This window comes from Citrus clementina, unplaced genomic scaffold (assembly GCF_000493195.1).
Source record: "Citrus clementina cultivar Clemenules unplaced genomic scaffold, Citrus_clementina_v1.0 scaffold_4, whole genome shotgun sequence".
Lineage (NCBI taxonomy): Eukaryota > Viridiplantae > Streptophyta > Magnoliopsida > Sapindales > Rutaceae > Citrus > Citrus x clementina.
Genome location: NW_006262274.1, coordinates 14,687,306 through 14,704,118, shown reverse-complemented (window position 1 = coordinate 14,704,118; position 16,813 = coordinate 14,687,306). Strand labels below are relative to the sequence as shown.

The 16,813-nt window shown below is 35.1% G+C and overlaps 3 protein-coding genes and 1 pseudogene across 4 annotated transcripts; 1 reads left to right on the top strand and 3 right to left on the bottom strand.

Annotated features, from left to right (window-relative positions):
- The first annotated feature begins 4,060 nt into the window (after positions 1-4,060).
- On the top strand, positions 4,061-5,108 carry LOC18044836 (NAC domain-containing protein 83). Its single transcript, XM_024186228.1, has 2 exons — positions 4,061-5,011; positions 5,100-5,108. The coding sequence occupies exons 1-2, from the start codon at positions 4,061-4,063 to the stop codon at positions 5,106-5,108; spliced, it is 960 nt and encodes a 319-aa protein (XP_024041996.1).
- An 843-nt stretch (positions 5,109-5,951) lies between these two features.
- On the bottom strand, positions 5,952-8,583 carry LOC18044835 (annotated as a pseudogene).
- Positions 8,584-8,965: 382 nt separating this feature from the next.
- Positions 8,966-11,391, bottom strand: LOC18044834 (ankyrin repeat-containing protein BDA1). 2 transcript variants are annotated; one of them, XM_024186822.1, is made up of 3 exons: positions 10,550-11,391; positions 9,378-9,902; positions 8,966-9,205 (listed from the first exon to the last, which is right to left on the bottom strand). In XM_024186822.1, exons 1-3 carry the CDS (start codon positions 11,120-11,122, stop codon positions 9,179-9,181), a joined length of 1,125 nt encoding a protein of 374 aa, XP_024042590.1. In that variant the 5' UTR covers positions 11,123-11,391; the 3' UTR covers positions 8,966-9,178. The 2 variants fall into 2 exon arrangements, with proteins under 2 accessions (XP_024042590.1, XP_006437040.2); XM_006436977.2 differs by having other exon boundaries at positions 8,966-9,902.
- Positions 11,392-11,921: 530 nt separating this feature from the next.
- On the bottom strand, positions 11,922-16,082 carry LOC18044833. Its single transcript, XM_006436976.2, has 8 exons — positions 15,654-16,082; positions 15,409-15,548; positions 15,231-15,330; positions 15,052-15,150; positions 14,317-14,664; positions 13,294-13,386; positions 12,993-13,199; positions 11,922-12,544 (listed from the first exon to the last, which is right to left on the bottom strand). The coding sequence occupies exons 1-8, from the start codon at positions 15,960-15,962 to the stop codon at positions 12,281-12,283; spliced, it is 1,560 nt and encodes a 519-aa protein (XP_006437039.1). The 5' UTR covers positions 15,963-16,082; the 3' UTR covers positions 11,922-12,280.
- Between the last annotated feature and the right edge of the window lie 731 nt (positions 16,083-16,813).

Genomic DNA, 16,813 nt, shown 5'->3' with positions numbered 1-16,813 from the left:
AAAGCCTTCATAAGACTTTGGTAGAGAGCTCAGCAGGAAGAATGCCTTGTCTTCATCACAGATTTTTACATTTTCCACCCCTTCAAGATCAAGAATGATCTTGTTAAAAGTGTCAATGTGATCTTGTATTGTAACCCCTTCTCTCATTGAGAATGTGTACAACCTTTTCTTCAAGAACAATCTGTGAGCCAAGGATTTCTTCATACACAGGGTTTCAACCTTGTTCCAAATTCCTAAGGCTGTCTTCTCTTCAGAGATCTCTCTCAAGATTGAGTCACCAAGACTCAAAATCAGAGTGCTATGAGCTCGATTCTGTATTTGTCTCCTTTTGTCATCAATCCCAGAACCTGTAGAGGCCTCTGGATCTTCTTCTTCCAGGGCAGATTCAAGCCCTTGATGCACAAGGAGAGCTTTCATTTTCAGCTTCCAAAGCGAAAAATCACCACCAATGGTGAATTTTTCAATTTCATGCCTTGGAAGAGACATGGCTGAAATTCACTAGGCTCTGATACCACTTGTTAAGGTTTTAAGCCTAAACCACAGCAAGACTCACGAATCTTGGTGAGTAGAGATACCAAGAACACAATCGAATCAAGAAAAACCAGAACAAATGAGCTAAACCAGAAAACAAAACAAAGACATAGACCAGCAAACTTAGAAGGAAAATTTACTCATTATTATTGATCAAGAACTAACCCAATCACAAGTGATTTGCAGAAGATTATGCACAGATCACAATGAAACAGATTCTATGCAAAATGATGAACAAATGAAGACGATATTGGCTCTATATGTGGCACCATTCGTCAGCCTCTGTTTTTATATCAGTGTGCTGGGCTTCGTTATAACAGATTATAACGAATTCATGCCACGTCAGCGGAAGATATCAAATAGACCCCATCAACTGAAGTCAATCTGCACAACAGCTCTCTACTTTTCCAGTTTCTTCATTTAAGTCCATATACACATATCTTCACACAATGTAAATTAATATCCATGTACAAGCTATTGTTACATGAACAACAAATAATTCATGGATTTCAATAGGTTGGCTCATTTCCCAAGAAAAAAGAAAGAAATTCTTTTGTAGTGATCACGAATTGATGATTTCCAGTTAATGAGAGGATAAAAGAAAATCGAACAATTTTTTTTGCAACACATGTAGATTAACTTTTATATGCTCATGGAAACCAAATTTGAACTTTTAAATAGGTGAATATTTGTTTTGGGGTCCAGTTACCTTGCGCCAGGTGCAAGGTACCCTTATTTTCTCCTGTGTGAGTTAACGGTTGGATCTAAAGGGAGGAGTTGTTGAATGGCTTATTTGGTAATTAACAATTAAGTCCCTGTTTTTATTTTTTAAGCTAAAAAAATAAAAATAATTAAATTATTAATACTAGTCAAAATTGTTGCAACTTTTTTTTGGTAAATATCTAGGTCCATTGACATTTCGACCATTAAAATTACTTAGAATATGAGAGTAACAGTGTAGTTCTCTAAAATATTCTAAAATACATGAAAAATGACATGTATCAATAATAAATTCTTGTCACATAAAATTTATTTAATTTACAATAAATAATTTGAATATATTAATTTACTAATAATGCATAAAAAATATATATAATTAATGACAAAAAAATAAATATGTCATTTTTAATACTTAGAGACACGTCACGCTTTTATGATTAATTTGTCAAACATTTATGACAATCTATTTCACAAGTGATTGCCTCGCCATCTAGATTTACTAAACAATTTATGAAATTATTTGCAAAGTTGACAATTTTAATAGTATTATATTGTATGAAGTTACATTAAAATTTAATACAATACCATATACGGTGCTGCATTGAACAACATTGTTAAATTTATTTTAATGTTACATATTATTAGTAATATCATGTTACTATTAATTATATTTATTCTAATATTTAATTTAATTATCAATTCAAATTTTGATTTCAAAATAAAATTGAAAAATGAGGCCGCTGGCGCTGACCATTTTACTTGGACGGTAATTATTTGCTTAACAAAAAAAAAAAGTTAAAATTAAGTTTATGGGCATTCGAGTCATTTTGCCATTTGTTTAATGCCAACCAAACAATATATAAAAACTTTGAAACTTCTAATTTTTATGGGCAGGTAATCATCTGGTTTGATTGCTCCTGCTGCATAGTTCTTGCGGTTAATTTTTCTAGTTAAAGCAAATTAGGAAACCTCTTATGTTACCTCTATCCGAACTGGACCAAAAAGCTTGCACTAGTAGACGATCCATTTAATTTTACAACTTCTTATGTTGGCTCTGAATTGATGTGCAGGCAATGAAGCCAGAAGACATATAAATTTGTAATATTATCAATAATATAACATGATATTGTAATATTTTATTATTTATTAATAGCATATTATTAAATAATTTTATTATAAAAATAATTATTTTATACTTAATTTCAAAAATTAATAATAAAACCCTAAAATGTTAATGAATTTAAATAATTTTAACATAAATATATATAAAAAATTCTTTTATGTAATATAATCCACCCTACATCAAACAACAATGTACTTGATGCAATATAGTTAATACAATATTATACAAAATAATATGCTAAACGCACCCATAATATTTATAATCCAATATATCCTAATATTAATTGTAAGTGTCTCATATTATATCATTTATTTTTAATGACTAAAAATGCAATAACAAAAAAATCTAACAGCATTTTATTTGTCCTAATTTAGTTATATTGATTTTACATTATTAGTTATTTTTTTATTTGTAATTTTACTTGGCAATTTCAATTCAAATAATGCATACTGTATTTCAATAATCATTTGAATTCTATTTGTCGCTATCAAAGTTTTAATATACGCCAAAGAACTGAATCTAAAAAATTATAGTTCGTCTAATCACTACCTTATTTTATTAAAAAGATTTTAATTTATTTTACTTTAATTGATTCTATAACTTTAAATCCAATTTCAAATTGAGTTGAATTTATATTATTAATGATTGTATGTTGGTTTCAATTATTGTATAGAATTATTATTATTTTTTTATGAACCTCGACAAAAGGAGGAAAGTTTTATTAAATAAAAAGATAATCAAATTTAATTATTCATTCAGTGTTTTTTTTTCTTTTATTATTATTAAGGTTACATTATGTTTTCATTTCTAGTTAAATTATTATGGTCTTAACTAATTAATCCCTGGGTCGCGTGGATACTGATTTTGTTCGATAGGGAGTCAAAGAATTAATTAAAAAAATATATACTTTTTTGTTGATTACAAGTAAAAAAATATTTTATGTGACTGCTAATCTGCTATTGCATCATAAACATACTTCTGTTTTCTAATATTGTTAATATCTGAATATCGTTAAACTATTTTCTTAATCTTTTTGCTCCATTGTCTAGTAATCTTTCATCTGCACCCAGCAAAAATAAAGATATTACCAAACATAACGAAGTGGGAAAAAAAAAATATAATATATTGTATTAATTAAATTAAAATTTAAGACTAAATCATGTACGGTGCTATATTGAACAAGATTATTAAATTTATATTTTAGCATTACAAATTATTAGTAATATTATGTTAATATTAACTATATTTACATTAATATTTAGTTTAATTATCAATTGAAATTTTGATTTCAAAATAAAATTGAGAAATGATGCCACCAGCCATTTTACTTGGACGGCAATAATTTCTTTAGAAAAGAAAGTTAAAGTTAATGGGCATTGTAGTCATTTTGCAATTTAGGAATTCTTGAACGCAACCTTCTTCTTCTTCTTCTCCCGCCTTTCTCGAATTTGCCCATTTAGGAAACTTAGTAGTTGCTTGCAATTTAAGCTACTGAACTTAACGTTACTACTCCTCAGATTACACGGACTATAAATATAACACAATACCACTCACCGACATCATTCCATCTACTTTTGTTCTCTCTTTGTGTCTCGGCTTCTCTGTTTTTTCTTTTCAGCAATTCACCAACAATTTTTCTCAATAAATCAACCCACCGTTGAAATAACCCTTTTCTTCTCAAACAAAATGCAAGAACACAGACCCTTTCTTCCCCATGGCTTCCAGTTCAGACCATCAGATGAAGAACTCGTTGAACATTATCTTAAGAAGAAGATTTCCGGAATACCCATTCCTCTCGCTGAGTATTTCATCACGGACTGTAATCTTTATGACAAAAAACCTTCTGAGATTTGGGATTCACATGGAGGACCCTTTTTGAATGCTGATGAGGATCTGTATTTCTTCACCCAATTGAAGAAAAAGTCTTCTAAGGGTTCCAGAATTGACCGCAAAGTCGGTTCTTCCGGTGGTGCTTGGCAAGGGGAGGATGCCGGTAAAGACATTGTAAGCGGCCAATCTAAAATCAAAATCGGCTCCAAGAAGCGGTTTCGTTATGAAAAGAAAGGTTGTGAGGATCATGGGGCTTGGATCATGCATGAGTACACCCTACATTTGCCCAAGAATCAAGCTACCAATTATGTGCTTTGTAGGCTCCGAAAGAATCAACCAACTGGCCAAGATAAGAAGTTCTGTTCTGCAAAGAAAAGAAAGTTGAAGGATTTTCAAGAAAACAACAATCAATCTGAACAAGTGACAGATTCTGAGATGGAGAGGGTTTTGACCCACCAACAAAATCGGCAACAGAATGATGTGCATTATCAAGAAGTTAGTTGCAGCAGTACTGGCATGATGAGTGAGCAGAGCTTATCTGGTGGAATGGGCTTTGCAAGTAGTGTTGCTGAACATTCTGCTGTAACTGATCAAATGCAACAACATCAGTGTCAGCAGATACTAATTCAAAATTCAGAATGTCATTACGAGCCATCTATGGAGATGATGATGAGTAATTTTGACCAGATGTTATATAACCAGCAATGTGACTCTGGAAACAACATGCTTCAGAGTAGAGAAACTGGTGGGAATTGTCATTGTGATTCGGAGAGTATTGCTGATGCCATGGCAGTGCCTGAGTCATTGGTGCAGCAAGAAGACTGTGATGCACTGCCTGAGTTAATAGAGGAAGACTATTCTTTTCTGGAAGAGTTACTTTGTAATGATGCTCAAGAACCAATAGGAGATGGAGAAAGCATTGATGAGACTGATGGAATGGATCATTCATCTACTGTTGCTGAGAAACAATTTGAAGCATTTGTTGTGGTGCTTGATCAGAGTGTTCAAAACTCGAGCCTACAAGAAAACCAGCAGCAGAGAGAGTGTCAATCTAAAGAAACCTTTGCCATTTCATCTGACCATGATTATGAAAGCAGCATTTCTCAGAGAAGAGAATCTGGTGGAGTTGATTATGAGTTGGAATCAATTCATCAGCTGCTTCTATCTGGCCAAAATGATTGCGACTTGATGCTGGACTTGGAGCATATCTGGTCTTAATTGGATTATGACACGAATTTGTGTTATTTTTACTGTAATAATTTTTCCCCATGTAATTAAAAGATTTGAGTTTAACAATAACGTTCTCGTGGGTAACAGTAAGATTTGAGGTTAAATAATTGCGCGAGAAATAATTTGCATATAAGTGGGAGAGTAAATTCATTTACATTTTAAATATATTTCTTATGACCACTTTTATACATGGTACAGTTTATGTTTCCTTCTACACGTTGATTCATTTGCAAGGCTAGCTAGAATGGCTGATCTGCAGAAATTGCAATCAAAATGCTCATTGACAACTAATATACCTGGCGATGACCTTCAATTATATTACTACTACTTGCAACAATTTTATTTTTCTGAGGTGTCAATCAACAACTTTATAACTAATAGCTCAAATCAGGACATGATGTAATCTGTCAGATGATATTAACAAATGATATTAGTTTATTTGCAGAATCCAGTTGAAATCAATAGGATCGAAAGCTCATCACTAGGAAAATAAAATTGACCCTTGTCAACACTTTTATGTAATTGGTGTTCTAAAATGACCTGAACAATATTAACCAATATGAATACCCAAGCTCCAATTGTAGATGCACATAAAGTCATATCTAGCAAAGCATTTGGAGTTATATAAAGGTAACACAGCAACTGAAGATAATTGAGATCTTGAATTTCTTGTCAAATTTTATTTTCAATTACTTTATGGATCCTTTCTGCGTTCTATAACCTTCTTTCTGCATTTTCTTACCCATCTAGCTGTAAGTGGAATAAGTGCAGGTATAATTGCTTCGGTTACAATGATAAAAATCCGTATGCCAACAGGTGTAGTGGCTATTACCGCAGTGTCATAGGTGAAATACATTGCCAAGAAACACAACTGAAGACCAAGCTGCAGGGGGAACTTGGTAGTTAGAATGATGATCATGTAGATGGACAATTTAAACCCCAAGGAGTTGAAAAACATAAAAAGAGCAAATGCAACTGCATTCATGGAACCCCAAATAGCTTCCCCTGCATTGTGTGCTTTGCTACTGCTTGTGCTATTGTTTTTATCAGGCGTATAATTGTCTTGCCATACACCGCCAGGAGGGTTGACACCAAATTGGAAGCTTGTAGTTGCCACCAAAGCAGCTACAACCAATAGTGCACTGCGTGTTTCACCGGGAGAATCCCTTCCCTTTTTAAACTTGAAGTACTCTACGAAATCATGTCTGCTGTCTAGTTGTCTCTGCTGATGCAGGGCTATTAACTGCAGTTTGACCGTAGGATTCAGGTGAAGGACTTTCAGAGGGAGTAACATCTCTCATTCTTTTAGCTCCAGCTCTTCGAAGGATCTCGTCAACTTCTCTGTCTCCAGCTTCACTTGGGAAAATCAGGAGCAGATCAAGTGCAGTTAGACCGCTATGATTTTACCTCCAATCTCCCTGAAGAATATGTTCCATGACCAAGTAACAGTTCTATTACCTGCAAGTAAATTATATTCTTCAACTGCTCATTATGGCTGGTAGATAAATCATAAGATACTTGGTAGTTGATTTTTTTGTTTTTTCCCAAGAAGTTAAGTTATCTATTCAAGCAATTTCATCATTCTATTTCATTTTTTTTTTCAGCACATGACCTGTGTCTAACCCTACAATTCTTTCTAGGATTTGAAACACCAAGCCTTGTCAATAGATGGTGGCTTTCACTTATAAAGTTGCTAAATCGAGCACAAGCTTGGGGCATTTAAGTGAGGCAAATTTTTTAATCACAGGTTTGTGTTCACTATTTTCCTTGGACATCAGCCAATTAATATTCACTTATGGCTAGTCAGCATGATTCCACAGAAACAGAAGGATGGGAGCATAACTTAAAACTTGGAGGGAACTAATATCTGAATTGAAGAAAGTAAGGAAAGGCTCATCAGTGCATATTTGTCCTTTTGGCTTACGAACACGCTGAATCCATACTAACCCATTTTCCAAACAAATGCACAAATCTTAAAGATCATATGACAGATGTTATTGGCAGGTGATGATGATCAAGTTTGAACACAAATAAAAGCTTATATCAGGGGAGAATCCATTTTCTTTTACAACTTGTTTTGAATAAGATTTTGTACTCCCGCATTCAATATAAATTTAACCACATTATTGCAGAAACATGGCTCTAATAATAGAAGTCCAGGCCATAGAAGCCAGAAGACATGATATTTCTACGGCTCTCAAGTCAAATACTCCCTTACAATGATCTGGAAAATATAGAAACAAGAACAAACCTCATTGAAAATGGAAACTATCAAGTGTTGGATTAAATAACAGATTGGACTTACCTTTGCGTTGTTTCTTCCGAGTGGCCAGGTGCAGCACGGTATTGCCTTGCTCATCTTTCATATTGAAGATTTCTTCCCTCTTCATCCCTCTAATCCAATTCACCAAAACTGTAATTGCTTCAAACTGGTTGTTCTTAATAGCAAGGTGCAAGGCAGTATCATGCTGAATGGTCACATCTTCTATACATTCTGGACAAGCTGAGAGCATTTCACTTAGTACATGTACTTTCCCTTTGATAGCAGCACAGTGCAGTGGTGTATTTTTCTCTGGTCCTTGCAGGTGACAAAGTTTCTGCCCAACTTTTAGCAACTCCCTTACAACCCCTGTGTGCCCTATTGATGATGCTATGTGCATAGGGCTGAAACCATCCTGGTTGACTTCGTGAGCCAAATCTGGTCTCAGGTTTATGATTTCCTTTACAAAATCAACGTGCCCGTATGCCGAAGCAACATGTAGGGGATTTCCTGCTGAAGCGAGTGCAGAGGCATGAAGTATTAAGGGATTTTCTTCCAGAAGTTGTTGCAATTTTTGAACATATCCAGTTTGGGCTGCCTCAAAGAGCCTTTTTTCCATTGAAACAGACTGGCCTTCACATTTGGGCAAAACGTGGAATATGAAAGGAGATATTTTCTTAAAGCCTATAATTTGACCAAGAATATGAAAGCCTTTATTGCTGTTTCCTTTTTCATACCTTTTCTTAAAGCCTTTAATTGGACCACGAATATGAAGGCCTTTACTGCTGTTTCCTTTTTCATACCTTCTTTTCTTCTGATGACCAAGTATTACATAAAATAAGGATAACTAAATGGAACTCTTAGAATTATTCATAATAGAAAATGAAAATTTTTCTTCATCATTAAAGTAAACAAACCTGTTACATTATCTTACCTGTTAATCTAGTCTGTTATAGTTGACTTTTATGGAGTGACACGAGGATTAGTGTACATATGTATATTGCAGAGATTGGTTGCTTCAAGAATTATGATTGTTAGTCAACCCATTTGAAAATTTATGATATGGTGCGGCTTTCCTACTGTTGTTCAATAATTTTCTGTAATATATTGCAAGCCATGTAACTCCCTTAAGATAGAAAGTTACTTCCTGTTACAAGTTTTTTGGCTGAATATTGGGTAACTTGGCAATAAGAGTCAACTAGAAAGAAATGCTTCCAACCAAGTAAAATATTAGGCTATACATGAATTATTATTATAAATTATCTGCTACATGTACATCAGAAATGTCTCCATAATATCTGGAGTGGAGGCAGGTCGTAAAAAAGGGAAACAGATAAATGAATATGAAATATTGTTGCTTCACTTCTGCATGTCTCTACTAGTCTATAGCATAGACGAAAAAGTATACTGAAATTTTTGTTCTCTTTTCTTTCAACGACTCTATGGCTCCATGGTGTGTTCTGTATGCCTCTTTCTATGTTGTCTTAACAAATAAGCTGCAAGTGCAATAACTGCAGGCATAATTGCAACAGTTAGAGTGACAAAAAGCGACATGCCATCAGGTGCAATAGTTATTACCGCATTGGTGTATGTCACATACATTGCGAAAAAACACAGCTCAAGCTGCAGGGGGAAATTGGTAGTTAGAATTCTAATCATTTCAATAGACAGAGAAAAACCTACGGAGTTGAAAAATATGAAAATGCCAAATCCAACTGGGTCTGTAGAACCCAAAATAGACTGCCCCGCACTGTATGCTTTGCCGCTGGTGGTGCCATTCTTTCTGTCAGGTTTATAATATTCTTGCCATACACCACCTGGAGGGTTGACACCAAATTGGAAGGTTGTAGTTGCCACCAAAACAGCGACAACCAGTAATGCACTACGCGTCTCACCAGGAGAATCTCTACCATTTTTGAACTTGAAGTACTCCATCAAATCATTTGGTTGCCGCAGATTTGCCTCAGTCGATATACAATTGTCAACTGAGGTTTGACCGTAAGGTTCAGGGGAACGAATGGGAGAGAGGGTAAGATCTCTCATTCTCATAGCTCCGGCACTCCAAAAGATCTCCTCAATTTCTCTATCTCCTGCTTCACTTGGGAAACTCAGCAGCACGTCAAGAGCAGTGAGACCGCTATGGTTTGTGGCATTTACTTCCAAACCCCCTGAGGCATTTGCTCCACGGCTAAGTAACAGTTCTACTACCTGTAAGGATTTATTGTTTAACCTTTTCTGAAAAGTCACTTAGTAAATTCTTAAATGCTTGCCATTTATGTTATTTCCAAGCAGATTTTCCATTCTTGCAGAATGATATATATCTAAGATTGAAGAAGGAAAGCAAGGGTTGTAGAAGTTCAGAGTTACTATTTGGGTCCAGGAGCTGAGCCAGGAACCACTCAGGTTTCCCAATGGCTTTCTAGTTCTGAATGCATCAAGTCCATACCAATGCAATTTTAAAAGCAGAGCAAAAACTAATTTCTGGACATGAACTAGCCAGGTTCAACTACACTAAATAAATAGTTTCTTGCAGTCGATGTTTTTACTTGAAGTGAATTAATGGACATCTTCGCATATGAGCTTTTTTGGAATGAACAAAAAAGGTCATATTAGGAGAGGATCCATCACTGTGAACTTAGATTATGTATTCCAATGCATCATCGTCAAGAATTAATCACATATTGTGTAAGTATGGTTCTCAACAGATGTCTAAACCTAAGCAATGCAGAGAAATCTTTTGACAGTTGAAGTCTAAAATCAAATGCTCCCTTAAGATGATCAGAAGGAACTAGTAGTAAACACAGATCCTAGAATAGGTCTTATCAAAGACTGCATGAAAATTAGATTTAACTTGCCTGGCATTCTCTCTTCCAGGTTGCCAGATGAAGCGCTGTATTGCCCTGCTTATCCTTCATATTCAAGATATTTTCTTTCTTCACATCTCTTATCCAATCCACCAAAACTCTCACTACTTCAAACTGGTTGTTCTTAACAGCAAGGTGCAAAACAGTCTCTCTTTGAACAGTCGCATCTTCAGCACATTCTCCATAAGCAGAGAGCATTTCACTTACTACATCAACTCTCCCTTTGATAGCTGCAAAATGAAGGGGAGTCTTTCTCTCTGGTCCCTGAAGGTGACAAAGTTTCTGGTCAAATTTCATGAGCTCCCTTACAACGTCTATTTGTCCATTGGCTGATGCCATGTGCATATGACTAAAACCATCTTGATTCACTTCCTTGACAAAATCTGGTTTCAGCCTTATGATTTCCTTTACAAAATCAACGTGCCCGTATGCAGAAGCAACATGTAGGGGTTTGCCTGCAGAAGCAAATGCAGGGGTATGTAGTATTAAGGGATTTTCTACAAAAAGTTGTTGCAAAGTTTGAACATCTCCTGTTAGAGCTGCCGCAATGAGCCTTCTGTCCATTCTGGTGGAGTATGCTATGTAAGCCAGACACGAGTTCTCCCAAGGGGAAATTGTGGATTATGAAAGAAGTTCAAAGATTGATTTTAAGCCTTTATAAGACAATTTTGCGTGTGATCAAGAACGGTTTAATGTTGTTTCATAATTCTATTGGTCAATCTCGTTTCATTTTCTTTTCCTCTCAAAAAATTTAAGTAGCATATCCGTTTATGCAAGAAGCAAGATTTCAACATATGTCAATATCTAATTGGTACCTGTACTTGAACAATTACTTCTGAAGTGCGAAGACAAATAAATAATGCATAGAATAAGAAAGACTAAATGAAACTGTTAGAATTCTTCATAAAAATAGTTGAACAAACCATTTACATCATCTGAGAGTTGACCTCTTATTAATCTGTCTTTTAATGTTGAATTCTTAACAATCTGACATCAGAAACACTAGAAATCTATTGGACAGACTGCTTGCTTCAAAAACTAAGATTACTAGTCATCCCTTTTATGATATGACAGAGGTAATATAACACATGATTAAGACACGCACGTCGTTTTCTTTTAAGGAAAAAAAGAAAAAGAAAAAGAAAAAGAAAAGAACAAGAAGAAGAAACTCCGCAATTGTCGGTAGAAATCTACATTATCCGCTATATGAGAAATGAGGACAAAATCATTTGTGACCCAAATCATGACTAAAAGTCCATTCAATGTCCGTATCCGTTTCCATGAAACAGACATTCGACTTCACCTCAATTATCCTTGACATTTGACAGAAATATTGCCGATAAGATATAAAGAATTCATGCAATATCAATCTAAAGCAATACAAAGGGCTTTTATTATTTACAGAAGGTAAACCCCTTCAAAATCTTCTAGCTATCATTGCTTCAGTTTATCCTTTTAAATTAATTTTCATGAAAGCTACTCCAGTTGGTAATGGAAGTGATCATTTGATACAATTACCTACACTAGGTGAGAATCAAATCTCCCTTGATTCATATCAATTGCAAAAAATAAAAAAGCAGCAAAAATGATAATCCCCTTGCGTTGGATTTTACCAAGTTTAACAGACTCAGCTGCTCCTGACAAAGTGCATTTAAAATTGATTAGACAAAGAATGACTGGGATTTATTTCTGGTGGTAGGATAAAAAGCCACCAGAAAGTACTTAAAGCCCAGATATTGATTCAAGATTTAATTTCTCTGAAGAAGAAGATTCGGCTTGTTTGCTTTCCTCCAGTTTGGACTTATTCATGGCATCAAGAGTTTGCAAGTATGTGTAAGATGCACTCCGACTAGTTGGAGGATTAGGATTGCTTATTCTGCTAGCAAGGAAGCGACGAATCAGGCCCCTGAGGAATGGGGCCATGGTATCCGGTTCATATTCTAAGTAGTACATAATTCCTCCCATGCATGCACAAAATAATGCCACCTGAAAGGTTTGGAATAATAAGTTTAAAATACATAAAAAAATATAACCTATTCAACAAACAGAAAAATGTAGGTCATTCTGTGTCAAAACCATTTGCCTTTCCGTGAGATACACGCTCACGTTGGGCCAAAATATATGAGTTAATCACATGAGTGCACACAGAAACACATCCTCACACACAGGACAGTCAATTGCCTCCATTTAACACTCCTTTTTTCTAAACAAAGTTTGTCAGCAAGAAAAATGCATAGAAAAACACATGGGCACTTATGTGTTTGCATTAAATAACCTTTTGAAATATGGGTTCATCCTAGGATCAGGAATGATCAAAAAGCATTACTCAGCAATATCAGAAATGGATTAGGCAGCCTTCAGTAATAAAATATGGGATGCAAGTTTCTTAAGTCAATACGAAAAGTTTTCAAAGGATTGTTATGAATGAGCATACCTCAGCATTCTTTACATCAGGAAGCAGGTGGCGGTTTACTAAAATATACCACAATGAATCTCCTGCCCGTGGAAGAACATATAAAGCAAGTTCACCACGTCTAGCCTTTTTCTCCAGCAATACAGAAAGCGCAGATAATGCGCCTGCAACCCAGAATACCAGCTTGTGGTCTTTCGAAGCAATTTTTCTGTGCACACATATGACTCCCTTGCATCATCCAAAAGCATATTAATTCACACAGCTTTTAACTGAAAAGACAAAAAGAAAAAAGAAGTGAGAGATACAGAGAGAAAATAGCTACCTGAAAAATTCCAACAAATGCAGACAAGAATGATGTTGAGCGAACAGCGCCTTTAAGTGCAAGCCAGCAGGTACGAGCAGGAGAATCCATGAACTGAAAATGGATCATGATATTAAAAAAAAAAAGAAAAAAAAGAAGGAAAACATAAGTCCCACTTTGAAATGTGGCTGTCAACCACTATACAAACCAAATTGTAGTACAAAAATAATAATTTAATTATAAGGAAATTTCCTCTCTGTGATGGGAAAGGGTGCAATTGTCAACTGTAGCATTACTTGGGGGGGGAAGAAGTTTCAATATGTTGTTGTTCACCAATCAAAAACTAGCTTTTATAAAAAATAAATGAGGAAGAAATGCATATCATAACATTTGGTTTGTGAGAAATGTACAGGAAAAGTGGAAGGCGACAAAATCCTCCAGGCCTCAGAGAAAAAGTGAGGTAAATTCAAAAAGCATTAGATGAAAAACCAGAATGAAGTGATTATAATCATTTCTCAGATACGCCTTTTAACATTAGGCATCTTCCACACAACAGAAGCAGTATCTATCATATATATTCAACACATGAGTCATGGGTTTTTGGAAGAGTCGCATAGGTGGCAAGAAGGGATGATTTGTTGACAGCAGTAGAGATAGAGGTTTGCAGTAAAAACAAACTTCAAGGTCAATCATCACAGCAAGGGAACCAGTAATAGGAAAAGGCAAAATTTCTGTTTTCAATAGCTTTATTTGAGAATGCTTCAATTAACTTGCTGGGTGGATCCACCAGACAGATTCCATTAGCATGATAGATAAACAGAATGTGGCAATTGACATGCTCATTATTACCACAAACACAGAATATGACATAAAATTCTTAAATAAGATTCAATCATTCATTTCCATAAAAGCTAAAGCGCCAGTTTCTTATAGCAGGTTCAAGATTCTATGCCCATGAAACCAGCCTGGCATCCAAATTATTCACAGAAGTAGATGCATAAGACATAAGAGTTGAGTGTGAACCAATTTGAGTGAAAGTTGTACCTTCTGTAGGTGCAGAACAACAAATGGTACAAATGTCAAGGAAAAGTATAGCGGAAATGTTTTTCTGAATGTAGCTGATGCCGCTTTAGCATTGTGACCCAGACATGAATCAGTGTCTGGATGAATAATTGAACAAGGAATTATGGAGGGAAACTCTTCCAACTTCACATCGTTTAACTTCCCTCTGCTTGATAAATAAGCTGATATATAGGCAACATCTACCGGACCACCTCGACAGCAATCTCTCACAGCTTTGTAAACAGGTTTGGCTACTGGGCCAGTCTTCTGAATGAAGTCCTGATATGATTTTGGCAAGCTCTCAGGACGCATTACAAAGGAATACATAACCTGAAATGAGTTTCTCAATCGATGAAATTACCCCAAAAAAAAAATATCAACATACAAGGCAAAAACCTAAATGTTGCAAGATAAATGCAAAGTTCCAATATCTTCTTCTTCTTTTAAAGTAAAAGTTATAATTACTTATTAATACCATAAACTAGAATACATATCTACTACCATGAGGTGGCATTTGCAATAACATACATTGTCTAAAGGAAAATATTACTTGGATTGTTTTAGTACACAGTATAGTAACAGGTAGAGAAAGTAAATTAAACAAAAGTTTTTCACCACTTTGCTTCATCAGTCTCAAAAACTTTCCAAGCATAAACAGATAAAAGGAAAAAACAAAAAAGGTTTCTTATTTGACAACTTGGTATAGCATGATATTACCTGGGCACAAGCTAGAGAAAAGAGCAAAGAATCTCCATGCCTCCAATAGCTACCCCACAAGTGAAACTTGTTCTTCGACTTAGCAGAATTATATGCACACTAATAACAACAATTTAAAAAAAAAAATTAATTTCCCAAAAGCTCTGACGGTGGGGTGATATAAAAATTGATCAATGTACCTGAGCTACTCTAGCCAAAAGATAAAGAGCAAGCGTGCGTCTCCTATTAGAATCATCCAAAGCTAAAACAGACAAACCAGCAATTGAACCTGCTAAATATCTGCTCCAATCATATATCACCTTAAGCAAAATTAGAAAAAAAAATACAAAATCAAAGCAAACGGGTGCGAGAACTTACGCATTGAATGGAGTCTCTTTCTTTCTGAATTTTCTTAACATACATCTAAGCAAATGATAGGATCCAGTAAACCCACCAAAAAGTAAACCAATTCTACACGCTTCTTCTCTTACAATCAAATCTTTCTCAGATACAAGTTGCTGCAATAGAAAAAAAAAGAAAAAAGAAAAATTCAAATTTTCACACAACTTTTGACAAAATTGAGAAAATAAAAAGTACCAAAGAAAGAAAAAAAAGGGGGTTACTTTAAGATCGAGGAGCGAAGAATAAGACTGCCCACGCGCGAGCTTGAAGGCGCGCAGGAGAATTCCAATCCCAACTCTCACTCCATAAGAAAGAAGAAAGCTTTGGCAGAGGTTACCAATTGCGTTCGCCACACAAGACTCGTCACCGGCGTGGTCGCAGGGCGGCAGGGAGGAGCCGTCGCCGCTGCCGCCGCGAGTGCGTTGGCGGCGTTGGAGCTCCTCTATGGCTTCGCGGAGGCGCTCCTCCGCCTCGCGGAGGCGGCGTTCGGCCTCGGCGTCGGGAGTTTTGTAGATTGGTTGTGGCGCCATTTGGTGGTTGGATGATGAGGGAAGAGCTTTGGCGTCCGCGGGGAGCAGACGATACCCAAATGAAGGTGAATGAAACGCAATAAATGGCAACTCCTGTTTTGTTTTATTATTTTTCTGTTTTTTTTTTTTTTTTTTTTTTTTTTGCTTTTTGGGACGCTCGAGGATAGAGTTTGGTTCAGATTAATTTTTTTTTTTTTATTTCTTTCATATTAGAGATTCAGATATAAAGAAATTCTTCCGAGCTTACGTGTAAATAAATAAATAATTTTTCTAAATAAGATAAATATTTTCTCGCAAAGTGTTGATAATATTTTTTGTAAACATTTTTGGAGAAATTGAGAATCCATGGACCAATGATATAAAATCCTTCACGGACGACGAATATCATTATCGAATCCATGGATTGAAATTTATAAAATTTATTTATCCGATATGAATTAGACTGATTGCATAAAAAATATATTAAATCATCATAAATATTATTATCTTTCAACTAATCTATTTTAATCACATTTTTTATATGATTGCTGTATAATAAAATAAATTAAAAATAATATAAATTTTTGCATTCATTCTTCCTTTTTTTTTTTTTTTTGAACCTTATGTTTGGTGTATAATTTTACTGTTTCAATCTCTAGAGATTCTTTGCTTTCACTCTAGTCATGAGTCGCGTGTGACTTAATACTTCATTTTTTTTAAATGTACACGTTTTTGCTTAGACGTTAATAAAGCATAATCGTGGTCGGGGCGTGGTGCCTGTCATGAGTCATGTGTGACTTGTACTTCTTTTTTAAATGCACACGTCTATGCTTATATGCTAATAGAGCATAATTGTTGTAGAGGTGTTGTCC

Excerpts from the sequence above, each read along its gene's own strand:
- LOC18044836 (XM_024186228.1), top strand. The coding sequence starts at position 4,061 with ATGCAAGAACACAGACCCTTTCTTCCCCATGGCTTCCAGTTCAGACCA.
- LOC18044833 (XM_006436976.2), bottom strand. The coding sequence starts at position 15,962 with ATGGCGCCACAACCAATCTACAAAACTCCCGACGCCGAGGCCGAACGC. Across the intron at positions 15,549-15,653 it reads CTTCGCTCCTCGATCTTAAA|CAACTTGTATCTGAGAAAGA; the intron begins GTAACCCCCTTT and ends TTTCTATTGCAG. Across the intron at positions 15,331-15,408 it reads AAAGAGACTCCATTCAATGC|ATATTTAGCAGGTTCAATTG; the intron begins GTAAGTTCTCGC and ends TGATTGGAGCAG.
- LOC18044834 (XM_006436977.2), bottom strand. The coding sequence starts at position 11,122 with ATGGACAGAAGGCTCATTGCGGCAGCTCTAACAGGAGATGTTCAAACT. Across the intron at positions 9,903-10,549 it reads CCTGGAAGAGAGAATGCCAG|GTAGTAGAACTGTTACTTAG; the intron begins GCAAGTTAAATC and ends AAATCCTTACAG.